Below are 26794 nucleotides of genomic sequence, written 5' to 3'. Positions count from 1 at the left end.
TGAATCCCCTCAGTCCCCAATCCCAATGTGAATCCCCTCAATCCACAATCCCAATGTGAATCTCCTAAATCCTCAATCCCAATGTGAATCCCCTCAGTCCCCAATCCCAATGTGAATCTTCAGTCCCCGATCCCAATGTGAATCCCCGCAATCCCCAATCCCAATGTGAATCCCCTGAATCCACTATCCCAATGTGAATCCCCTGAATCCCCAACCCCAATGTGAATCCCCTCAATCCCCAATGCCAATGTGAATCCCCTGCCTGAATCCCAAATCCCAATGTGCATCCCCTCAATCCCCAATCCCAATGTGAATCCCCTCAATCCCCATTCCCAATGTGAATCCCCTCAATCCCCAATCCCAATGTGGACCTCTATCATTGTTCATTCCCAAATTAACCTCGTACAGCCCCCAATCCCAATGTTTCCCCCCCCCCCCCCCCCCTCCCCCATGTGATGGGGGCGGGTTGCTGTTGAGTTTCGGGTGATCTGAAGTTACTTTCGGTTCCACTTTCCGGGTTTGGTGAAGAAGCTCTCTCCCTCTCCGTCTCTCTCTGGACATGGCGCTGATGGATGTTTGCAGGTTTCAGGACTGGGATCCGGCTGGATTCCTTTTCGGAGAAAAGGAGCAGTTTCTGGATCAGGGACATGGCTTTGCTTTCGGTGCCAGGAACGGGGAAATATCCGTGCCGCGGGGTTTGGATGTGAGTAATTGGAGTTTCATTCTGCTAATGTTTGAATTGGTTCCGGTTTGTTCAACATCACACTCGTTTTCTGAACTAAAAACTGTAAAGCAGAAAAACAGGAGGATTGAGCAGACGCAGAGTGAGAAAGACAGTGACAGACACATATAATCTCAAAGTCTGTGTGTGAGAGAGGATGACTGTGTGTCGGAAGACGAGAGAACTGTGAGAGAGTGTCAGAGACACGACTGTGAGTCAGAGAGAGAAATGTGTGTGTGAAGGACAGGGTTGTGTGAGAGAGAAATGTGTGATAGAAAGAGGACTCTGTATCTGAGGGAGACTCAGAAATGCGAGTGAGGGAGACAGGACTGTGTCTGAGGGAGAGAAATGTGAGTGAGAGAGAAATGAGAGTGAGTGAGAGAGACAGGATTGTGTCCGAGGGAGAGAGGAGTGAGTGAGTGAGTGCACTCACTGCCTTCTTGAAGAGAGAGAGAGAGAGACAGGGCTGTGTGTCTGAGAGAGAAATATAAGTGAGTGTGAGAGAGACAGGATTGTGTCTGAGGGAGAGAGAAATGTGAGTGAGCGAGGAGACAGCGAGAAATGTGAGAGACAGGGCTGTGCAGTCATGATATGCAGACACACAATGATATACAGACAAGCAGCTAATGGACACAGAGAACAGGACCAATAAGCAGGCAGGACACTCAGGGGTGGGATCTGACTATAAAAGACACGAGGCACCCACACTCCGCCTCTTTCCACTGATGAACATCTAGAGAGTCAGTCAAGGGTGTTGTTACAATCTCACACCCCCATGTGGTAGTACCAGGTATTGTGGTACCTGAGAGGTGGATGACCATTGGTTAGACCCAGGAGTCTACCATTGGCTGATGTATGTAGCTCCGCCCTGTGAGGCGGAGTATAAGAACCAGTGCCGACCCAGCAGCCTTCACTTTCTGTATCGAAGCTGCTGGGGTTGAGTTCTAGCAGATGAAAGTCTCAGTTATGAATCACCTTTGTCTTGAGAGTAATTGATTGCGCATCACCCCACCACGTGGCTAAGAGCTAGACTGGTTTAGTCAGACAGAGTAACCACACTTAAGTTAGCAGAGAGTCGAACTCACAGAGAACTGTGCTAACTGCGCTATTCGTTCAATAAACCTGATTGAACTAACTTCAAGGTCTGGAGTATCTTTCTGATCTAAGCTGCATCCAGTTGCAGCCAGTGTTAGACCAGTGTACCTAACACGACATGATACCAGGAGACTACTAATTTAAGGTGGCTACCTCAGTCCATTCTGTGACAACCAGCAAATGTATCCCGGCACCATGGAGAAGATTCAGGCTCCTCACCAGCTCAGGACCTCTGGCGATCTCAATGCCAATTGGCGGACATTCAAGCAAACTTTTCTGCTGTCCATCGAAGCCTCAGACCTCGAGGGTGCATCTGATGCAAGAAAGATCGCGCTTCTCCTCTCAACAGCGGGTGATCAAGCCATCGAACTCTTCAACTCATTTAACTTCACCGAAGGCCAGGACGAGACAAAGTTTCAGACCACCCTGGACAAGTTCGATAGTCACTGTGAAGTGGACACCAACGAAATCTTCGAGTGCTCCATATTCAAACAACTTCTTCAAGGTAAAGATGAATCTTTCAATGCCTTCTTAACTAACCTCCGCCTGCTAGCGCTGTTCTGCAACTTTGGTGATGTTGCTGACTCCATGATCAGAGACCAAATCGTGTTTGGAGTTCACTCTGATCCTCTGAGAGAGCAGCTCTTAAAAATCAAGCATATGACCCTGCCGTTCGGCATCGTCTCGGCATCGGAGGTATTTCATCGCATCATGGAGCAGATGATGGAGGGCATCGAAGGGGTTCGTGTGTACGTGGACGACGTCATCATATGGTACATGACTCCTGAGGAGCATGTTTCCCGTCTCCAGCAGTTATTCCGCCCTGTCCACGCCAATGGCCTGAACCTGAACAGGACCAAATGTTGCTTTGGCATGTTGACACTCAAGTTCTTAAGTGATCAGATCTCTCAACAGGGCGTGTGCCCCGACACAGACAAGGTCAAGGCCATCGCGGCCATGAAGGTCCCGGAAGACAAGAAGGCGGTGTTGCGCTTCCTGGGCATGGTCAATTTTCTGGGCAAGTTCATCCCAAACTTGGCCTCACACACCACGGCCCTACGAAACCTAGTGAAGAAGTCCACTGCCTTTGAGTGGAAGGTGGCCCATCAGGCAGAGTGGTTGGAGCTGAAAGCCAAGCTCACCACTGCACCCGTATTGGCATTTTTCGACACAGACAGGGAAACGAAAATCTCGACAGATGCGAGCCAGGATGGCATCGGTGCGATCCTGCTGCAACGCGATAACACTTCATCCTGGGCACCAGTTGCCTACGCATCAAGGGCAATGATGCACACCGAACAAAGGTAAGCACAAATCGAGAAGGAATGCATGGGCCTTCTCACTGGCATTCTCAAGTTTCACGACTATGCCGACATTCACAGTCGAGAAGGATCACAGGTGGTCCACATTATCCATAAGAATGACATGACGGCCTTGGTTGCAGTGCATCCTCCTCAAACTCAGAAGGTACAACTTTGACCTGGTCTACACGCCTGGCAAGGAGTTCATCATTGCCGATACACTGTCCCGCTCCATCACTGTGCCTAGTGAACCACTGAACATCATTCGGCAAATTGAGTCACAGGTTGAGTCACAGGTGCAGCTGTGTGCTAGCACCCTCCCGGCATCTGATGAGAAGGTGATTCGTATCCGTGAGGAGACAGCCAAAGACCCCCTCTTGCAGCGTGTTATGCAACACCTCGCCAATGGCTGGCAAAAAGGACAGTGCCCTCAATTTTTCAATGTGAAGGACGACCTGATGGTGGTTGATGGTATCCTCCTCAAACTGGACCGGATTGTAATTCCACACAGTCTCCAGAGCTTGGTGCTCCGTCAAATACATGAGGGCCACCTGGGTGTGGAAAAGTGCAGACGCAGAGCCAGGCAGGCTGTCTACTGGCCCGGGATCAGCCAGGACATCTCGAACATGGTCCTTAACTGTGCGACTTGTCAACACTTCCAGCCAGCGCAGAGTAAGGAGACACTTCAGCAGCATGAAATTGAAACCTCTCCGTGATCCAAGGTTGGCATCGACCTCTTTCATGCAAATGGTCATGATTATGTGTTAATCATTGATTACTTTTCCAATTACCCTGAAGTCGTGAAGCTCTCAGACCTCACATCTCAGACCGTCATCAAGGCCTGTAAGGAGACGTTCTCTAGGCATGGCATCCCACTCACTGTCATGAGTGACAATGGCCCGTGCTTCAGCAGCCATGAATGGTCTATGTTTGCCCAGTCGTATCAGTTCAAACATGTCACTTCCAGCCCACACTATCCGCAGTCAAACAGAAAAGTTGAGAAAGGGGTGCACATAGTGAAGCAGCTCTCTGCAAGGCCATGGATTCTGCATCTGACATTCACCTTGCGCTGCTTGCGTACAGGGCGACTCCACTGTCCACTGGCATTTCGCCGGCTCAACTCTGATGAACAGGGACCTGCGAACGACACTTCCAGCCATACACGTGCCCAACCTGGATCACCTCCCGGTGCTGCAGAAGGTGCAGCAACTCCGAGACCGGCAAAAACAGGGCTATGATGCTCATGCCACCAATTTGCCCGTGTTATCCCCGTCAGACACTGTTCGGGTCAAGATCCCTGATGGAGGCTGGTCAGCTCCAGCTGTCATTGTTCGACAGGCTCGTATGTTGTGCGTCTGGCTGATGGTTCTGTTGTGCGACGAAACAGACGGGCACTGCGCAAAGTTGACTGCCCGCAACCACATTCTTCTCCGTTTCCTTCTGTTGTTTTGCCACCTCCTGATACCTCAACTCACGAGGACACCAGTCAGGCTTCAATCCCGCCGATCACGGCGCTGTCGGCCCCACCACCACCTCTCCGGCGGTCGACCAGGATCAGACGCAAGCCAGAGACTGGACTTATGAACATTTGTTCTGTTTGCTATGTTCTGTGTTCTCGCATTAGACAGCTGTTTTTACATGTACATATGTTCACATCCACTGCATGTGTATATGTTAATATTGGCCTATTCTTGTAATTACGTTCACATATGTCATCCAGACATTAAAAAATGGGGATATGTCATGATATGCAGACACACACATAATGATATACAGACAAGCAGCTAATGGACACAGAGAACAGGACATGACCAATAAGCAGGCAGGACACTCGGGGGTGGGATCTGACTATAAAAGACATGAGGCACTCACACGCTGCCTCTTTCCACTGATGAACATCTAGAGAGTCAGTCAAGGGTGTTGTTACAATCTCATACCCCCACCACGTGGCTAAGAGCTAGTCTGGTTCAGTCAGACAGAGTAACCACACTTAAGTTAGCAGAGAGTCAAACTCACAGAGAACTGTGCGAACTGTGCTATTAGTTCAATAAACCTGATTGAACTAACTTCGAGGTCAGCTGTATCTTTCTGATCTAAGCTGCATCCAGTTGCAGCCAGTGTTAGATCAGTGTACCTAACACGATATGTGTGTCTGAGAGAGAGAAATGTGAGAGAGACAGGACTGTGTCTGAACGAGAGAAATGTGAGAGAGACAGGACTGTGTCTGAGAGAGAGAAATGTGAGAGACAGGACTGTGTCTGAGAGAGAGAAATGTGAGAGAGAGAGAGAGAGACTGGACTCTATATCTGAGATGGAGAAATGTGAGAGACAGCACTGTGTTGGAGAGAGAAATGTGAATGAATGATAGACTGACAGGACTGTGAGAGAGAAGTGTGAGTGAGAGAGTGTGGTGAACGTATTGCTACTGCAATTCACCACTGTATTGTACTGTATTATGGCTATGCCCCTGTGGGCTCCGCCTGTGTCTCCGCCCCCTCGGGGGTGGTATATAAACCTGCAGCCTGTAGGCGGCACTCAGTGCAGAGCAGTCGCAGGCAGGCACAGATCTAGCTTATTAAAACCACTGTTCACTTCTACTAATCGTCTCGTGTGGATTGATGGTCGCATCAGTTTAATAAGCTAAGATATCGCAATGGAAGCCGCCCTCATACCTGACCGACTGGAACTCGACCTACAGGCAGCTGAAGCAAAAGGAATCTTCTCACATTGGCTCCGCTGCTTTGAGGCCTACCTCGCCTCCTCCTCGCAACCATCACCGAGGCACACAAGCTGAGTTTCCTCAACGCCCGGGTGAGCCACAGAATCTTTTTACTAATCGAGGATGCGACCACGTACGCAGACACCGTCGCGATCCTGAAAAGACATTACGTGAGGCCGGTGAACGAAGTGTTCGCGCGGCATCTCCTCACCACACGTCGTCAACGCCCCGGGGAATCGCTGGAGGAATATCTACACGACCTGAGAGTACTCGCTCGAAACTGTAACTACAAGGACGTCACGGCCTCGCAGCACATGGAACTCGCCATCCGGGACACCTATGTGGCTGGAGTCCAGTCCAGCTATGTCAGACAACTCCTGCTCGAAAAGGGCGCCCTCGACCTAGAAAAGACGGTAAAACTATCCACCTCGTTAGAGGTCGCCTTCCAGAGCCTAAATGCTTTCCCCTCCGACCACGCGATTTCCTCGTGGGCGCCGGAGGCGCGACCATCACCCGACCCGAGGGTGTCCCAGACCTGTGCCGCGCGGCAGCCCGCCCAACCCGGGGGGCCGTCCTGCTATTTCTGCGGTCAGAACCAGCACCCAGGGCAGCGTTGCCCAGCTCGGCGACCTGCAGCGACTGAAGCAAGAAAGGACATTTTGCCAAAGTCTGCTTGGCCCGACCCAAAGTTCCAAAACCTCAGGCCCGACTCACAGACTCAGAGGCCCGGAGACCCTGCAGCGAGGCTGCGTGCCTGCCTGTAACGCCCCCTTCTGACACGTCATCTGCCTCATGCTATCCGTGATTCTGCCATCTTCAACGCCGCCCGACACGTGCGACCGACGGGGGCCGCCATCTTGGCCACCACCTTGGGACCACCTCGCTAGCACGACCACGCCGGATACCCACAGCCCGGCGCTGTCACTCTCGACCAGTCACGACCCAAGCACCTCAAGAACTCCATGATGACTGTCCGGGTCAATGGGCACGAAACGCCCTGTCTGTTTGACTCCGGGAGCACAGAGAGCTTCATCCATCCGGACACGGTAAGGCGCTGCTCCCTCCAGATTTCCCCCGCATCCCAACCAATCTCCCTTGCTTCCAGATCACATTCAGTGCAGATCCAGGGGTACTGTGTCGCGAACCTCGCGATACAAGGTGCCGAGTTCGCTGTGGTATTATCAGGTATTACAGTATTGCAGTACCCGAGAGGCTGAAGACCATTGGTTAAACCGAGGAGTTTACCATTGGCTGTTTGGTACGTAGCTCCGCCCTGACAGGCGGGGTATAAGAACCGGTGCCGTCCCAGCAGCCCTCATTTCTGTACCGAAGCTGCTGGGGAACAGTTCTAGTTGATTAAAGCCTTCAGTTATGTTACTACTTTGTCTTTGGTTGTAATTGATCGTGCATCAATTTAATCTGAAAGGATGAATCTCCGAATCAAACCGGAGTGTCTACAACTCAGCCCCCACGCGGAGAACTCGGCGGCGAAATTTAAGCACTGGCTGGCGTGCTTTAAAGGCTACCTCGAGACGGCCGGAGGCACCCCCTCAGGACAATAGAAACTGCATCTCCTGCACTCAAGGGTAAGCCCTGGGATCTTCACCCTCATCGAGGAGGCGGAGGACTATGATGCTGCGATCGAACTGCTGAAAGGACATTATAGCCGCCCTGTAAATCAGGCCTACGCACGTCACATGCTTGCAACGAGATGGCAAAGCCCCGGGGAATCGTTGGAGGAGTTCTACCGTGCGCTACTGGTGCTGGGCAGAAACTGTGGCTGCCCGCAAGTTTCGGGGAGCGAGCACACGGAACTTTTAATCCGGGATGCCTTCGTAGCAGGTATGAGCTCCTCAGAGATCCGCCAAAGACTCTTGGAAAAGGACACCCTGGGACTGAGAGAGGCACGGGCCCTGGCAGGGTCCATGGAGGTTGCCTCCAGAATCGCGCAGTCCTATGCGCCCGACCGCGCAGCGGCCCACTGGGCTGCGTGGCATCCCACAGCGGCAGCCCCACAGACCTTCCCCCTGCCCCTGCAGGCCTGCGCCATAAGACGGCCCGCTAACTCCGTCGGGCCCCACTGTTTCTTCTGCGGGCAGGCGAAGCATCCCCGCCAGCGCTGCCCGGCCCACACCGCCACCTGCAAAGGGTGCGGCAAGAAGGGCCACTTTGTGGGGGTCTGCCAGGCACGAGCCGTGGCCGCGGTCTCCAGCAACTCCGGACCGCCGCGGCAACCTTCCCTTCGGGCCCCAGGCGGCCAGCACTCACCGCCACCCCCCTATCCTAGGGCCACGTGCGACCCACGGGCGTGGCCATCTTGCCCCCCGGACACCATGCTGGACGGATGGGCGCCGCCATTTTGTCCATTCCCGCCGCCATTTTGTCCATCCCCGACCACCATGGGCGACCCATGGGAGACGGAATCTTGGATGGGGCCCCAGGCCCCCAGCATGGCCGACTACACGCTGCCCGATCAAAACCCGCAACTGCTTCATCTGGCCTCGGTGACTCTGGACCAAAATCAACCTCGGACACTCGCAACAGCAACAACGACGGTGTTCATCAACGGCCACGAGATGTCCTGCCTGATCGACTCTGGGAGCACGGAAAGCTTTATACACCCCGACACGGTAAGGCACTGTTCACTTGTAACCCACCCTGTAAACCAGAGAATCTCCCTGGCCTCCGGGTCACACTCAGTGGAGATAAATCATAGTTGAAATCATAGAAATTATAGAATTTACAGTGCAGAAGGAGGCCATTCGGCCCATCGAGTCTGCACCGGCTCTTGGAAAGAGCACCCTATCCAAGGTCAACGCCTCCACCCAGTAACCCCACCCAACACTAAGGGCAATTTTGGACACGAAGAGCAATTTATCATGGCCAATCCACCTAACCTGCACATCTTTGGACTGTGGGAGGAAACCGGAGCACCCGGAGGAAACCCACGCAGACACGGGGAGGATGTGCAGACTCCGCACAGACAGTGACCCAAGCCGGAATCGAACCTGGGACCCTGGAGCTGTGAAGCAATTGTGCTATCCGCAATGCTACCGTGCTGCCCTTTTAATCCGGGATGCCTTCGTAGCAGGTATGAGCTCCTCAGAGATCCGCCAAAGACTCTTGGAAAAGGACACCCTGGGACTTAGAGAGGCACGGGCCCTGGCAGGGTCCATGGAGGTTGCCTCCAGAATCGCGCAGTCCTATGCGCCCGACCGCGCAGCGGCCCAGGGGTTCTGCCTAGCAAACCTCAGTGTCCAAGGCAGGAAATTTCCGCCTTTATGTCCTGCCGCACCTCCCAATGTAACTTGCAAAGCCTGACCTTTAAATTCGGCGGCCCTATACCCCCCCCTTACTGTCTACGGCCTCGCGACTCTTAAGGTCGACCCGCCTTCCCTGTTTTCGAATCTCACCCCGGATTGCAAACCCGTCGCCACCAGGAGCAGACGGTACAGTGCCCAGGACCGGATCTTCATCAGGTCAGAGGTCCAAAGGCTACTGAGGGAAGGTGTCATTGAAGCTAGCAACAGCCCCTGGAGAGCTCAAGTAGTGGTGGTAAAGACCGGGGAGAAACATAGGATGGTCATTGACTACAGTCAGACCATCAACAGGTTTACGCAGCTGGACGCGTACCCTCTCCCCCGCATATCCGACCTGGTAAACAGGAACGCGCAATACAAGGTCTTCTCCACGGTGGATCTCAAGTCTGCCTACCATCAGCTACCCCTCCGTACTAGTGACCGCAAATACACAGCCTTCAAAGCAGATGGGCGGCTCTATCAATTTTTAAGGGTTCCCTTTGGTGTCACTAATGGGGTCTCGGGCTTCCAGCGAGAGATGGACCGAATGGCTGACCAGTATGGCTTACGCGCAATGTTTACGTATCTCGATAATGTCACCATCTGCGGCCATGACCAGCAGGACCACGACACCAACCTCCGAAAATTTTGCCAGACCGCAAAGATCCTTAACTTAACGTATAGTAAGGATAAGTGCGTATTTAGCACCGACCGCCTAGCCATCCTCGGCTATGTGGTGCGAAATGGAGTTATACGCCCCAACCCTGAATGCATGCGCCCCCTTATGGAGTTCCTCCTCCCTCACTGCCCCAAGGCCCTGAAGCGCTGCCTCGGGTTTTTCAGCTATTACTCCCAGTGGGTCTCTAACTACGCAGACAAAGCTCGACCCCAAATCCAGCCCACAACCTTCCCCCTGTCGACGGAGGCCCGCCAGGCCTTCTGCCGCATCAAAGCAGACATTGCAAAGGCCACGATGCGCGCCATCGGCGATGCGTCTGACGTAGCTCTGGCGGCCACCCTCAACCAAGCGGGGAGACCCGTGGCCTTCTTCTCCCGTACCCTCCGTGCTCCCGAAATTCGCCATTCATCGGTCGAAAAAGAGGCACAAGCCATAGTAGAAGCTGTGCGACATTGGAGGCATTATCTGGCCGGCAGGAGATTCACTCTCCTCACTGACCAACGGTCGGTGGCGTTCATGTTCGATAATGCACAGCGGGGCAAGATGAAAAACGACAAGATCTTGCGGTGGAGGATCGAACTCTCCACCCACAACTACGAGATCTTGTACCGTCCGGGGAAGCTAAACGAGCCTCCTGATGCCCTGTCCTGCGGCACATGTGCCAATGCACAAGTGGACCTCCTCCGAGCCCTCCACGAGGACCTCTGCCACCCGGGGGTCACTCGGTTTTTCCACTTCATTAAGACCCGCAACCTGCCCTACTCCATCGAGGAGGTCAGAACAGTCACCAGGGACTGCCAAATCTGCGCGGAGTGCAAACCGCACTTCTACTGGCCAGAGAGGGCGCACCTGATAAAGGCTTCCCGTCCCTTTGAACGCCTCAGCATGGATTTCAAAGGCCCCCTCCCCTCCACCGACCACAACACGTATTTCCTGAACGTGATTGACGAGTACTCCCGGTTCCCATTCGCCATCCCCTGCCCAGACATGACCGCAACCACCGTCATCAAGGCCCTCCAGGGTATCGTTACACTGTTCGGTTTCCCCGCGTACATACACAGTGATAGGGGGTCCTCCTTTATGAGCGACGAACTGCGTCAATTCCTGTTCAACAGGGGCATTGCCTCAAGCAGGGCGACCAGTTACAACTCCCGGGGAAATAGCCAGGTAGAGAGGGAGAACGGAACAGTCTGGAAGACCGTTCTACTGGCCCTATGAACCAGGAATCTCCCAGTCTCCCGCTGGCAGGAAGTCCTCCCGGTGGCCCTCCATGCCATCCGGTCTCTGCTCTGTACAACTACCAACCAGACACCTCATGAACGTCTCCTTGTCTTCCCCAGGAAGTCCTCCTCCGGGACCTCGCTCCCTACCTGGCTAGCGACACCCGGACCCATCCTGCTTCAGAAGCACATGCGGGCGCACAAATCGGACCCGTTGGTCGAGAGGGTCCACCTGCTGCACGCCAACCCCCAGTACGCCTACGTGGCGTTCCCAGACGGCCGGCAAGATACAGTCTCCCTTCGGGACCTGGCGCCCGCCGGAACCCCACGTGCACCCGAACCATTACCCCCACACACACCCCCCTCCGCAGCACTACACAGGAGGGTCAGTCCTCCCGCCGCTCCTGCCTAGGCCCTCCCACCCTCCGATGCCCCCTACAGGCGCCCCCTCTCGTGTCAACCGTTTGCCCCACCAGCGCCGCCTAGGGGTGACAAAGCTGCCATGGAGGCCGAAGCCACACTCCCGGAGTCGCAGATGCCCGGACCCCCACCAGAATCACCACCGAAGCTCAGACGATCCAGGAGGACGACCAGGCCACCCGGCCGACTGATTGCTTCACTGTAACTTTAACTGTAAACGAACACTGCATGTAGATTTACATAAGAACATAAGAACTAGGAGCAGGAGTAGGCCATCTGGCCCCTCGAGCCTGCTCCACCATTCAATGAGATCATGGCTGATCTTTTGTGGACTCAGCTCCACTTTCCGGCCCGAACACCATAACCCTTAATCCCTTTATTCTTCAAAAAACTATCTATCTTTATCTTAAAAACATTTCTTCCACGATTGTAAATATTCTCGACAACTCGTATCACGGTACCTCCATATCTGATCATACCATGTTAGATGAGATTGTTATCACTGGCCACCACCCCCACCGGACACTTTTTTTTAACAGGGGGTGAATGTGATATTATCAGTTATTACAGTATTGCAGTACCCGAGAGGCTGAAGACCATTGGTTAAACCGAGGAGTTTACCATTGGCTGTTTGGTACGTAGCTCCGCCCTGACAGGCGGGGTATAAGAACCGGTGCCGTCCCAGCAGCCCTCATTTCTGTACCGAAGCTGCTGGGGAACAGTTCTAGTCGATTAAAGCCTTCAGTTATGTTACTACTTCGTCTTTGATTGTAATTGATCGTGCATCATACGCCAATTTTAAACTCTATGTCCTTCCCCATCTCGGCACTCCTTTCTTGTTAGGACTGGATTTCCAGTGCAACCTCCGAAGCCTGACCCTGAAGTTCGGCGGACCCCTACCCCCTCTCACCATATGTAGTCTCGCGACCTTTCAGGTCACCCCTCCCTCGCTCTTCGCGAACCTCACCTCCGACTGTAAACCCGTCGCCACCAGGAGCAGGCGGTACAGTGCCCAGGACAGGACTTTTATCAAGTTGGAGGTCCAGCGGCTCTTAAGGGAGGGGGTCATCGAAGCAGCAATAGCCCCTGGAGAGCCCAAGTGGTGGTCGTCAGGACCGGGGAAAAGAACCGGATGGTTGGAGACTACAGCCAGATCATAAATCGATACACGCAACTCGATGCGTACCCCAGTCCCGCATAGCGGACATGGTGAATCAGATTGCATACTACCGGGTTTTCTCCATGATAGATCTGAATTCCACGTACCACCAGCTTCCGATCTGCCCGGAAGACCGCCAATACACTGCCTTTGAGGCAGACGGCCGCCTCTTCCACTTCCTCAGGGTCCCCTTCCGCGTCACCAATGGGGTCTCGGTCTTCCAAAGAACGATGGACCGAATGGTTGACCAGAATGGGCTGCGAGCTACATTTCCGTACTTGGATAATTTCACCATTTGCGGCCATGATCAGCAGGACCACGACGCCAACCTTCAGAAGTTCCTTCAAACCGCCCAAGCCCTTAATCTCACCTACAACAAGGAGAAATGCGTTTTCCGCACAACCCAACTAGCCATCCTGGGCTATGTCGTGGAAAACGGAGTTCTCGGGCCCGATCCCGACCGCATGCGCCCCCTCCTGCAACTCCCCTTTCCCCACTGCCCCAAGGCCCTGAAAAGATGCCTGGGGTTCTTCTCATATTATGCCCAGTGGGTCCCCAACTATGCAGACAAAGCCCGCCACTTATCAAAGCCACCATCTTTCCCCTGACGACTGAGGCCCGCCAGGCCTTCAGCCGCATCAAGGCAGACATTACCAAGGCCGCGATGCACATGAGTGGATGAGTCCATCCCCTTCCAGGTGGAGAGCGATGCGTCAGACGTTGCCCTGGCTGCTACCCTTAACCAGGCAGGCAGGCCTGTGGCCTTTTCCCGTACCCTCAACGCCTCCGGGATTCGACACTCTATCGAAAAGGAAGCTCAAGCCATTGTGGAAGCTGTGTGGCATTAGAGGCACTACCTGGCTGGTAGGAGGTTCACTCTCATCACCGACCAATGGTCGGTAGCCTTTATGTTCAACAACACACAGCGGGGCAAGATCAAAAATGTTAAGATCTTGAGGTGGAGAATCGAACTCTCCACCTATAATTACGATATCGTGTATCGTCCTGGGAAGCTCAACAAGCCCCCAGATGCCCTGTCCCATGGCACATGCGCCAGCGCGTAAGGTGACCGACTTCGGGCCATCCACAATGACCTCTGTCACCCGGGGGGTCACCCGACTTCTCCACTTGATCAAGGCCCCCAACCTGCCCTACTCCACCGAGGAGGTCAGAGCCATGACCAGGGACTGCCAAGTCTGCGCAGAGTGCAAACCGCACTTCTATCGGCCAGACAAGGCCCGCCTGGTGAAGGCCTCCCACCCCTTTGAGCGCCTCAGCGTCGATTTCAAAGGGCCCCTCCCCTCCACTGACCGCAACGTGTACTTTCTCAACGTCGTTGACGAGTACTCCCCTTTCCCCTTTGACGTCCCATGTCCCGACATGACCGCGGCCACTGTCATTAAGGCCCAGCACAGCATCGTCACCCTGTTCGGTTTCCCCACTTACGTCCTGTAGCACAATCAATCACTCACGAGACGAGATGAGATGGAGTCAATCGATGGCTTTATTACACAGACTGGTTCCCCAGTAGCACAGTTACAGAATGCGGCTGCTGGGAGAACCCGGGCTCTTATACTCCGCCTTACTGGGTGGAGCCAGTAGGCGGCTGATCCAATTGGGACCCGGCGTCTATCCACCAATAGCCTCTCGGCATCACAGGGTACCGTAATACTCCTAATGCATACCACCACATTCGCCCCTTGTTAAAAAAGAACCCAGCGGGGATAGTGGGCCGTATGGTGGTCGGGGTTTACAGAGTCGGTACCTGGGATGCCACGAACACAGCGGCTTTGCATCGATATCAAACTACCAGTACTATTTACAATGCCACTTTTACTGGGCAACTGAATTATGTACAGAGGCATTTCTTGCTTTGTTATAATGATTTGATGAGTCGAATGGGTGCCCTGGTCATCCTCGCTGATCGTCTCAGCCCCGGCGGTGATGCAGGTGCTGGCTCGGGCACCGTTGTCTCTGGGAGCGTAGTGATGTCTCTTCCTGCTTCACTACCCCTAGGCGGGGCCGAGGGAAGGGCCGATTCACCCGGGAAGGGGGCGGCTGTGGGGCGCGCTGGTGGGAGGGAGGGGGTGATTGGTGTTGGGGGGGTGTGTGGAGCTCTGGCGGGCGCCAGGTCCCGCAGGGAGACCATGTCCTGTCGGCCGTCGGGGTACGCCACGTAGGCGTATTGAGGGTTCGCGTGGAGGAGATGAACCCTCTCGACCAACGGGTCCGATCTGTGCGCCCACACATGTTTTCAGAGCAGGATGGGTCCCGGGGCTGCCAGCCAGGTCGGGAGTGACGTTCCGGAGGAGGACGTTCTCGGGAAGACAAGGAGGCGCTCGTGAGGCGTTTGATTTGTAGTGGTACAAAGCAGCGACCAGATGGAGTGGAGCGCGTCCGGGAGGACTTCCTGCCAACGGGAAACTGGGAGACTTCTGGACCGTAGGGCCAGCAGGACGGTCTTCCAGACCGTTCCGTTCTCCCTCTCTACCTGACCGTTCCCCCGGAGGTTGTAACTGGTCGTCCTGCTCGAGGCAATGCCCTTGCTGAGCAGGAATTGATGCAGTTCGTCGCTCATGAAGGAGGACCCCCTATCACTATGTATGTTGGCGGGGAAACCGAACAGTGTAAAGATGGTGCAGAGGGCTTTAATGACCGTGGCCGCGGTCATGTCGGGGCAGGGGATGGCGAATGGGAACCGGGAGTACTCGTCAACCACGTTCAAGAAGTACGTGTTGCGGTCGGTGGAGGGGAGGGGGCCTTTGAAGTCCAGACTGAGGCGCTCAAAGGGACGGGAAGCCTTTATCAGGTGTGCTCTATCTGGCCTGTAGACGTGCGGCTTGCACTCTGCACAGATTTGGCAGTCCCTGGTAGCTGTTCTGACCTCCTCGATGGAGTAGGGCAGGTTGCGGGTCTTTACGAAGTGATAGAACCGAGTGACCCCCGGGTGGCAGAGGTCCTCGTGGAGTGTTCGGAGACGGTCCACTTGTGCGTTGGCACATGTGCCGCGGGATAGGGCATCGGAAGGCTCGTTCAGCCGACCAGGACGCTACAAGATCTCATAGTTATAGGTGGAGAGTTCGATGCTCCACCGCAAGATCTGATTGTTCTTGATCTTGCCCCTCTGTGCATTATCGAACATGAAGGCAACCGACTGTTGGTCAGTGAGGAGAGTGAATCTCCTACCAGCCAGGTAATGCCTCCAATATCGCACAGCTTCTACTATGGCCTGGGCCTCCTTTTCCACTGAGGAATGGAGGATTTCGGAAGCGTGGAGGGTGCGTGAAAAAAAGGCCACGGGTCTGCCCGCTTGTTTGAGGGTGGCCATCAGAGCTACGTCGGACGCGTTGCTCTCGACTTGGAAGGGGAGGGATTCGTTGATCGCGTGCATCGTGGCCTTTACGATATCCGCTTTGATGCGGCTGAAGGCCTGGCGGGCCTCTGTCGACAGGGGAAAGACAGTGGACTGAATTAGTGGACGGGCCTTGTCCGCGTCGTGGGGGACCCATTGGGCGTAATAAGAGAAAAAGCCCAGGCAGCTTTTCAGGGCCTTGGAACAGTGAGGGAGGGGGAACTCCATGAGGGGGCGCATGCGTTCAGGGTCGGGGCCTATAACTCCATTTCGCACTACGTAGCCGAGAATGGCGAGACGGTCGGTGCTAAATACTCATTTTTCCCTGTTGTATGTGAGATTCAGGGCGTTTGCGGTCTGGAGGAATTTGCGGAGGTTGGCGTCGTGGTCCTGCTGGTCGTGGCCGCAGATGGTGACGTTATCGAGGTACGGAAACGTGGCCCGCAAACCGTACGGGTCAACCATTCGGTCCATCTCCCGTTGGAAGACCGAGACTCCATTAGTGACGCCGAATGGAACCCTTAAAAAGTGATAGAGCCGCCCATCTGCTTCAAAGGCAGTGTATTTGCGGCCGCTCGGGCGGATGGGGAGCTGGTGATAGGCGGACTTAAGGTACATCGTGGAAAAGACCTTGTACTGTGCAATCCGATTGACCATGTCGGATATGCGGGGGCGAGGGTACGCATCCAGCTGCGTGTACCTATTGATGGTCTGACTATAGTCTACGACCATCCTCTGCTTCTCCCCGGTCTTTACAACTACCACCTGAGCTCTCCAGGGACCATTGCTGGCCTTCCCTCAGCAGCTGCTGGACTTCTGACCGGATAAAGGTTCGGTCCTGGGCGCTGTACTGTCTGCTCCTAGTGGCGACGGGTTTGCAATCCGGGGTGAGGTTCGCAAACAGGGAAGGCAGGTCGACCTTGAGGGTCGCGAGGCCACAGATAGTGAGTGGGGGTATAGAGCCACTGAATTGAAACGTTAAACTCTGGAGGTTGCACTGAAAATCCAACCCCAGGAGTGTGGCAGCGCAGAGGTGGGGGAGGACGTAAAGCCGGCAGTTCTTGAACTCCCTCCCCTGCACCATGAGGTTCGCGATGCAGAACCCTTTGATCTCTACGGAATGGGATCCTGCTGCCAGGAAAATCTTTTGATTACTCGGGTGGATTGGAAGGGAACAGCGCCTTACCGTATCGGGGTGTATAAAACTCTCCGTGCTCCCAGAGTCGATCAGGCAGGGCGTCTCGTACCCGTTTATGAGTGCCGTCGTTGTTGCCGTTTGGAGCGTTCGGGGCCGCGACTGGTCCAGGGTCACCGAAGCCAGTCGCAGTTGCTGCATCGGGGCGATTTCCTCAGGCCCCGTGGGGCCGTCCATCCCAGGGTCCTTAGCCGTCAGCCAAGATGGCGGCGTCCACGGGTCGCACAGGGTCGGGGGTGGAAAAGGTGGCGGCTCCCAACCTTCCCGCATGGAGTCCGGGACCCGAGATGCAGCGCCCCTCCCTCCCGCATGGAGTCCGGGACCCAAGATGGCGCCGCCCATTGATCGCACGTGGCCGGGGGAGCACAAAATGGCAGCGCTCATCCCTCCCGCATGGAGTCCGGAACCCAAGATGGCGGCACCCGTTGGCCGCACATGGATCGTTGGGGGGGGGGGGGGGGGGGGGGGGGGGGGGGGGTTGAGTTTGGGGTCCTGGTTCTCCCCTGGAGATTGTGGCGACCCCCCGGGCCTGGCACACCGCTGCAAAGTGCCCCTTTTTGCCGCACCCTTTGCAGAGGGCTGAGCGGGCTGGGCAGCGCAGCCGGGGGTGTTTCGTTTGACCGCAAAAGTAGCAGCGGGGCCCCCCCCGGGTCGTCTGGCGCTCTGGCAGCACAGGTGGGGGGGTGCCGGGTGGTCGGTCACGGCGGGGGTCCACAGTGCCCAAGGGGCTGCCGCGCGGTCGGGGGCGTAGGCGCGGGTGTTCTGTGATGCCACATCGAGCGAGGCAGCGAGGGCCCGTGCCTCCTTGAGGCCTAGTGAGTCTTTCCTGCAATCGCTGGTGAATTTGCTCCTATGTCTTATAGTCTTATGGAATGTATGTGTGTATGTGGGAGAGAGAGAGAGAGACAGGCTGTGAGTGTGTGAGAAAGAAGCAGAATAGTATGCGAGAGAGAGCGAAAAATGAGTTTATCACAAAAACAAGCATTTTATTATTGTGTCTGGTTCACAGCTTGGAAGCAAATTTCCAATACCTAAAAATGACTACACTGAATTGTTTGCCAGTCTGTTTCTCACTAAATCAAGAAAACATTATATTCATAAGTTTTCAAAAGGTGGCAATGTGTTCTTGGAAAGAAATGTGTACAGCCCCCTCGAAGGCTTGCCAACTGGCACAATGAACAAAAACACATCAAGGTGTGGATTTGCTGTGAGGCGGGGCGGGGAATGGCCAGTTTCATGGATGTGGCCAGATTTTGGTTAATGTTTTTAAACTAGCTCAAAAGATTGCAGGGTCTCAGTTTGAGTTGGATGTAACTTGCAGTTGAGGTTCTGCAATCTTTGATCAACTTGGGATGAATTGTTCCGATAAGAGATTCAGCTCTTGGCTTTATCCATTTAAATGTTCTCGTCATAACACTAAATATTTCTTACGTGTGAATCTTTTCACAGCCAGTGAAATTTCTTAAACTGTACACTGATGGTGATGACGAAGTCCAGATCAAACTCCATCATGGGACAACCACTCTGGCCTTTAAGTTTCAACATGGGGTGATGGTCGCTGTGGATTCCAGAGCATCTGCAGGCTCCTACATCAGTAAGTAGTTAGATCTTCCATGGCTCCATTCCCCCACGAGTCCAAGCATTATGTCATCAATCCCCACTCCAGGATACGATTAGCAAGATCAATAATCGATTTTCCTCATGGCTCATGGGTTAATTTTCTTACATATTTTCTAAGGAACAGAATCTCCCATAGAAGATGACAGAAGTCGATATAGCCTATTTCACAAACTGGGGATAAGAGAGTTCTGACTATTCTGTCTGCCTTCAGACATGTAGAGATAGTAAACTTCAAACAACTATTTCCGAGCAGGACCATTCCTTTTGGGCAGTAATCCGAGATAACAGAGATGCCTTTCATTTCAATCTTGTGCATCTTGGTTCACCAGAGGAGGAACATTATGGGGTGAATGTCCAGCCATTTTGACAAACTGGACATATCAGTGAACTGACCGGCTGCTCGTACCAACAAAGGAGTAGGCGATTCGGCCCCCCGAGGCTCCTCTGCCATTCAATAAGATCATGGTTGATCTGATTGTAACCTCAACCCCACATTCCTAACCCCCCCCTCTCAATAACTTTCACCCCCGTATCAATCAGGAATCTATTTCGCTCTGCCTTAAAAATATTCAGAGATTTTGCTTCTACCGACTTTTGGGGAGAGAGTTCCAGAGACTCACAACTCTGAGAGAAAGAAAAATTCTCCTCATCTATGATCTCTGTCTTAAATTATCAACCCCTTATTTTTAAACAGTGACCCCCTAGTTCTAGATTCTCCCCAAGAGGAAACAACTTCTCCACAGCCACCCTGTCAAGACCCGTCAGGATGTTAAAGGTTTGGATCAAATCAAAGTGGATACAAACTAAACGTGTCCATCACATCTTCTTAAGATAACCCACCTGTTCCTGATATTAGTCTTGAAAACCTTCTCTGAACTGTTTCTGCCACATTTACATCTTTCCTTAAATAAGGAAACCAAAACTGTACACAATACTCCAGATGTGGTCGCATCAATGCCCTGGACAATTGAAGCATAACCTCCCTACTTTTATGTTCAATTTCCCTCACAATAAATAATAACATCTATTAACTGTCCTAATTACTTGCTGTATCTGCATACCAGCCTTTTGTGATTTATGCACTGGGACACCCAGATCCCTCTGCATCAATTGGGAGGTGGTGGTGTTGTGGTATTGTCACTGGACAAATAATCCAGAAGCCCAGGGCTCTGGGGATCTAGGCTTGAATCCCACCATGGCAGATGGTGAAATTTGAATGTTGTATATGAAAGGGAACCTGCTGTCCTTATTATGTAGTAATATGGTCAATGCTGAACTACCCTCCAAAATGGTCTTGCAAGCCACTCAGTTCAGGGGCAATTAAGGGTGGGTAATAAATGATGGCCCAGCTAGTGAGGCCCACATCCCATTAATGAGTATAGATAAGACATCTCAAAGCTCGCAAACTCTCACCATTTAGATAATAAGCTACTTTTTTATCCTTCCTGCCAAAATGGACCATTTCACATTTGCCCACATTACACTCAATTTGCCAGATCTTTTCCCACTCACTTAACCTATTTTTGTTCCCTTTGTAACCTCGGGCCGCATGGTGGCACAGTAGTTAGCACTGCTGCGTTACAACGCCAGGGACCCGGGTTCAATTCTGGCCTTGGGTGACTGTGTGGAGTTTGCACCTTTGCTATGTGTGGCACGATAGCACAGTAGGTACCACTGTTGCTTCACAGCTCCAGGGTTCCAGGTTCGATTCCTGGCTTGGGTCACTGCATGTTTGGGTTTCCTCCGGGTGCTCCGGTTTCCTCCCACAAGTCCCGAAAGACATGCCGTTAGGTGAATTGGACATTCTGAATTCTCGCTCTGTGTACCCACCAGAATGTGGCGACTAGGGGATTTTCACAGTGTGATGAACGGTTACTGCCTTATCATCATGTAAGGTGATGTCCCCTTTAAGACCGGGCTTGGAACCCTGGGGACTCCGCCTCTGGCTCCGCCCATCTGGGAGCCATACATAAAGGGCTGCCTCATGGTCTGTGTAGCAGTCAGCTCTCGTCTCTAGCTGTAGCATAGTTATTAGTCTAATAAAGCCTTCTTTACAGTTTAATCTCTAAGCGTCATTATTGAGGGTACCTCAATTTATTAGACTAAACTAGATTCAGGATGGACGCAGGCCTAAAACCAGAGAAGCTCAATCTGGAAGCACGAACGCCGGAGGCAAAGGAAATTTTAAAATACTGGCTGCGGTGCTTCGAGGCCTACCTGGACTCCGCAGAGATTCCCATCCTGGGGCCACGCAAGCTGCGTCTACTCCACGCCCGGGTGAGTCACAGAATCTCCGCCACGCTCGAAAAGGCGACGACTTATGATGCGGCGATTGAGTTGCTCCGCAAGCGGTTTGTCGAACCCGTCAATGAGGTGCACGCCCGGCATCTGCTCTCTACTTGCCGGCAGCGCTCGGGGGAATCGCTCGACGAGTTTGTTGAAAAACTCACCACGCTTGCCAGGGACTGTGACCATCAGGATGTGACAGGGGAAGTCCACATGAACCTGCACATCAGGGATGCTTTCGTGTCCGGCATCCGCTCGACCTACATCCGGCAGCGGCTGCTCAAAAACGGGGCAAAAGACCTCCAGGAGACGCTAACGCTCGCCTCCTCGCTGGAGGTGGCCCAACATAACTTGGGTACGTACCCCGCGGACTCTGCCAGCCCCCCCCCCGGACTTCCTCAGACTCAACCGTATTACAGGCCTGCGCCACGCGGCGACCCGCTCACCATGAGGGCACACTATGCTACTTCTGCGGGCAGGGCCAGCCCCCATGCCCACGCTGCCCAGCCCGCTCCGCGATCTGCAGCGACTGCGGGAAGAAAGGGCACTTTGCGAGGGTCTGCCTGGCCAGACCCAGGGGCCAGAAAAACAAAGAACAGCCGGTCCGAAAATCAGGCTCTCAGGCCCGCAGGTCTCGCAATGCTGCGCACCGACCTGACACGCCCTCTTCTGACACGTCATCAGCCTCGTGCGAATCATGGGAGCGGCCATCTTGTCGCCGGCCATCTTCTCGACCTGACACGCGCAGCCAGCGGCAGCGGCCATTTTACGAGTCCGATTCGGCTGACGCCTCCGACTACCCACGACTGGGTGCGATCACCCTCGATCAAACTCGGCCAAAACACCTGCAGAACTCCAGATGCAGGTCCAGGTCAACGGGCACGACACTGCATGCCTCTTCGACTCCGGGAGCACGGAGAGCTTTATCCACCCTGAAACGGTAAGGCGCTGCTCCCTACGCACCCATCCCACATCCCAAACCATAGCCCTCGCATCTGGGTCCCACTCGGTACAAATCACGGGGTACTGTATCGCGGATCTCTCGATCCAGGGTGCCAAATACACCCGTTTCAAATTTTATATCGGACTGGATTTCCAGTGCAGCCACCGAAGCCTGACACTGAAGTTCGGCGGACCCTTGCCCCCCCTCACGGTGTGCTGCCTTGCGACACTGAAAGTCGCACCCCCCTCGCTATTCGCTAACCTCACTCCTGACTGTAAGCCCGTCGCCACCAGGAGCCTGCGCTACAGTGCCCAAGATATAGAACATAGAACGATACAGCGCAGTACAGGCCCTTCGGCCCACGATGTTACACCGAAACAAAAGCCATCTAACCTACACTATGCCATTATCATCCATATGTTTATCCAATAAACTTTTAAATGCCCTCAATGTTGGCGAGTTCACTACTGTAGCAGGTAGGGCATTCCACGGCCTCACTACTCTTTGCGTAAAGAACCTACCTCTGACCTCTGTCCTATATCTATTACCCCTCAGTTTAAAGTTATGTCCCCTCGTGCCAGCCATTTCCATCCGCGGGAGAAGGCTCTCACTGTCCACCCTATCCAACCCCCTGATCATTTTGTATGCCTCTATTAAGTCTCCTCTTAACCTTCTTCTCTCCAACGAAAACAATCTCAAGTCCATCAGCCTTTCCTCATAAGATTTTCCCTCCATACCAGTCAACATCCTGGTAAATCTCCTCTGCACCCGCTCCAAAGCCTCCACGTCCTTCCTATAATGCGGTGACCAGAACTGTACGCAATACTCCAAATGCGGCCGTACCAGAGTTCTGTACAGCTGCAACATGACCTCCCGACTCCGGAACTCAATTCCTCTACCAATAAAGGCCAACACTCCATAGGCCTTCTTCACAACCCTATCAACCTAGGTGGCAACTTTCAGGGATCTATGTACATGGACACCTATGGCTTTTATCAAGTCAGAGGTCCAGCGTTTACTGGGAGAGGGGGTCATCGAGGCTAGCAACAGCCCTTTGAGAGCGCAAGTGGTGGTAGTCCGGTCCGGGGAGAAGAAACGGATGGTCGTGGATTATAGCCAGACCATAAACCGATTCACGCAGCTTGATGCGTACCCACTTCCTCGCATCGCGGAAATGGTAAATCCCTCTGCTCATCCACACTTTCAAGAAGTTTTCCATTAGCCAAATATTCCACATTCCTGTTTTTCCTTCCAAAGTGAATCACCTCACACTTCTCTACATTAAACTCCATTTGCCACCTCTCAGCCCAGCACTGCAGCTTATCTATATCCCTCTGTAACCTGCTACTTCCTTCCACACTATCGACAACACCACCGACTTTAGTATCGTCTGCAAATTTACTCACCCACCCTTCTGCGCCTTCCTCTAGGTCATTGATAAAAATGACAAACAGCAACGGCCCCAGAACAGATCCTTGTGGTACTCCACTTGTAACTGAACTCCATTCTGAACATTTCCCATCAACCACCACCCTCTGTCTTCTTTCAGCTAGCCAATTTCTGATCCACATCTCTAAATCACCCTCAATCCCCAGCCTCCGTATTTTCTGCAATAGCCTACCGTGGGGAACCTTATCAAACGCTTTGCTGAAATCCATATACACCACATCAACTGCTCTACCCTCGTCTACCTGTTCAGTCACCTTCTCAAAGAACTCGATAAGGTTTGTGAGGCATGACCTACCCTTCACAAAGCCATGCTGACTATCCCTGATCATATTATTCCTATCTAGATGATTATAAATCTTGTCTCTTATAATCCCCTCCAAGACTTTACCCACTACAGACGTGAGGCTCACCGGTCTATAGTTGCCGGGGTTGTCTCTGCTCCCCTTTTTGAACAAAGGGACCACATTTGCTGTCCTCCAGTCCTCTGGCACTATTCCTGTAGCCAATGATGACATAAAAATCAAAGCCAAAGGTCCAGCAATCTCTTCCCTGGCCTCCCATAGAATCCTAGGATAAATCCCATCAGGTCCCGGGGACTTATCTATTTTCAGCCTGTCCAGAATTGCCAACACCTCTTCCCTACGTACCTCAATGCCATCTATTCTATTAGCCTGGGGCTCAGCATTCTCCTCCACGACATTATCTTTTTCCTGAGTGAATACTGACGAAAAATATTCATTTAGTATCTCGCCTATCTCTTCAGACTCCACACACAATTTCCCATCCCTGTCCTTGACTGGTCCTACTCTTTCCCTAGTCATTCGCTTATTCCTGACATACCTATAGAAAGCTTTTGGGTTTTCCTTGATCCTTCCTGCCAAATACTTCTCATGTCCCCTCCTTGCTCGTCTTAGCTCTCTCTTTAGATCCTTCCTCGCTACCTTGTAACTATCCATCGCCCCAACCGAAACTTCACACTTCATCTTCACATAGGCCTTCTTCTTCCTCTTAACAAGAGATTCCACTTCCTTGGTAAACCACGGTTCCCTCGCTCGACGCCTTCCTCCCTGTCTGACCGGTACATACTTATCAAGAACACGCAGTAGCTGATCCTTGAACAAGCCCCACTTATCCAGTGTGCCCAACACTTGCAGCCTACTTCTCCACCTTATCCCCCCCAAGTCCCGTCTAATGGCATCATAATTGCCCTTCCCCCAGCTATAACTCTTGCCCTGCGGTGTATACTTATCCCTTTCCATCATTAACGTAAACGTCACCGAATTGTGGTCACTGTCCCCAAAGTGCTCTCCTACCTCCAAATCCAACACCTGGCCTGGTTCATTACCCAAAACCAAATCCAACGTGGCCTCGCCTCTTGTTGGCCTGTCAACATATTGTTTCAGGAAACCCTCCTGCACACACTGTACAAAAAACGACCCATCTATTGTACTCGAACTATATATTTTCCAGTCAATATTTGGAAAGTTAAAGTCTCCCATAATAACTACCCTGTTACTTTCGCTCATATCCAGAATCATCTTCGCCATCCTTTCCTCTACATCCCTAGAACTATTAGGAGGCCTATAAAAAACTCCCAACAGGGTGACCTCTCCTTTCCTGTTTCTAACTTCAGCCAATACTACCTCGGAAGAAGAGTCCCCATCTAGCATCCTCTCCGCCACCGTAATACTGCTCTTGACTAGCAGCGCCACACCTCCCCCTCTTTTGCCTCCTTCTCTGAGCTTACTAAAACACCTAAACCCCGGAACCTGCAACATCCATTCCTGTCCCTGCTCTATCCATGTCTCCGAAATGGCCACAACATCGAAGTCCCAGGTACCAACCCACGCTGCCAGTTCCCCTACCTTGTTTCGTATACTCCTGGCATTGAAGTAGACACACTTCAAACCACCTACCTGAACGCTAGCCCCCTCCTGCGACGTCAAATCTGTGCTCCTGACCTCTATACTCTCATTCTCCCTTACCCTAAAACTACAATCCAGGTTCCCATGCCCCTGCTGCATTAGTTTAAACCCCCCCAAAGAGCACTAACAAAACTCCCCCCCAGGATATTTGTGCCCCTTAGGTTCAGATGTAGACCATCATGTCTGTAGAGGTCCCACCTTCCCCAGAAAGAGCCCCAGTTATCCAAAAATCTGAAACCCTCCCGCCTGCACCATCCCTGTAGCCACGTGTTTAAATGCTCTCTCTCCCTATTCCTCATCTCACTATCACGTGGCACGGGCAACAACCCAGAGATAACAACTCTGTTTGTTCTAGTTCTGAGCTTCCATCCTAGCTCCCTGAAAGCCTGCCTGACATCCTTGTCCCCTTTCCTACCTATGTCGTTGGTGCCAATGTGGACCACGACTTGGGGCTGCTCCCCCTCCCCCCTAAGGACCCGGAAAACACGATCCGAGACATCACGTACCCTTGCACCTGGGAGGCAACATACCAAACGTGAGTCTCTCACGCTCCCACAAAATCTCCTATCTGTGCCCCTGACTATAGAGTCCCCAATTATGGCATGGTCCCCGGCCGTGGAGAGGAGAAGAGCAATCTTTCTGGTGTCCGAGGCGCCCTCCCTGTCTGTGGCTTCGAGGTAGAGCTGGAAAATCTTCCAGTTGGCCCCGAGGTTGCCGGCGATGCGGAGCGGCGGCGGCGGGCTGATGTCCATGTTGCATAATGATGGAATGCTGGTGGAAGGCAGTTCACTTGCAGATAGGTCTAAGGAGTGCAAGTATGCAACCACTCCTGGTATCATGATGTGTTGGGTGTTCTGGATCACATACAGGTCACCAACACTTGAAGTAGTGCAACACTATTTTATTTAAAAGGTTAACTATTTAAACATACTTGAACTGTGGGTAAATACGATACCAACTTTAACTAAAGATTTTCAACTCTCGCGCCTTGTCCTAACCAGTTGATGCACTCAGCACATGGTGAATGTCTGTGTTGCAGGCTGTGGGCTCTGTGTTCCTAGCTAGCTGCTACTCGAATGAGCGGGAACTCTGATGTCCTCTGTCTTTATAGTGCGTGTGCTCTCACTGGTGATTGGCTGCGGTGTTGTGTATGTTGATTGGTCCCACTGTGTGTCCATCAGTGTGTGTCTGCACCATGATATGCTGGTGTATATTATAACACCCCCCACACCAGATTCTCCACAACCCTGGTGTGAAACATATACAGCTGTTGGAACTCACCTGAACAATGCCTGGGATTGCCTCTGGAGTTCTGAAGGAGGCCGCCCGCAAGCCCGGACCATCACCTGGGTTGGAGAAGCATCTACAGGTGGACCTTGCAGACTCGGTGTCCTGGAAGGAGTTCATCTGC

The 26794-nt window shown here is 53.0% G+C and overlaps 1 protein-coding gene across 2 annotated transcripts in view; it reads left to right on the top strand.

Moving 5' to 3' along the window:
• The first annotated feature begins 525 nt into the window (after positions 1–525).
• The window catches only part of LOC140390085 (proteasome subunit beta type-8-like), a 72901-nt gene continuing 46632 nt past the window's right edge, over positions 526–26794 (top strand). The window contains exons 1-2 of one of the 2 annotated variants that reach the window (XM_072474983.1): positions 526–703; positions 18610–18754. In XM_072474983.1, coding sequence (XP_072331084.1) covers positions 560–703; positions 18610–18754 — 289 coding nt within the window. In that variant the 5' untranslated portion in view covers positions 526–559. The remainder of the gene's footprint in view (positions 704–18609; positions 18755–26794) is intronic. The other variant, XM_072474984.1, reaches the window with a different exon arrangement.

The sequence above is a fragment of the Scyliorhinus torazame genome, chromosome 14 (genome assembly GCF_047496885.1).
Source record: "Scyliorhinus torazame isolate Kashiwa2021f chromosome 14, sScyTor2.1, whole genome shotgun sequence".
Classification (NCBI taxonomy): Eukaryota; Metazoa; Chordata; class Chondrichthyes; order Carcharhiniformes; family Scyliorhinidae; genus Scyliorhinus; species Scyliorhinus torazame.
The sequence above is the reverse complement of the archived record's forward strand: the minus strand, read 5'-3'. Positions and strand labels throughout refer to the sequence as shown.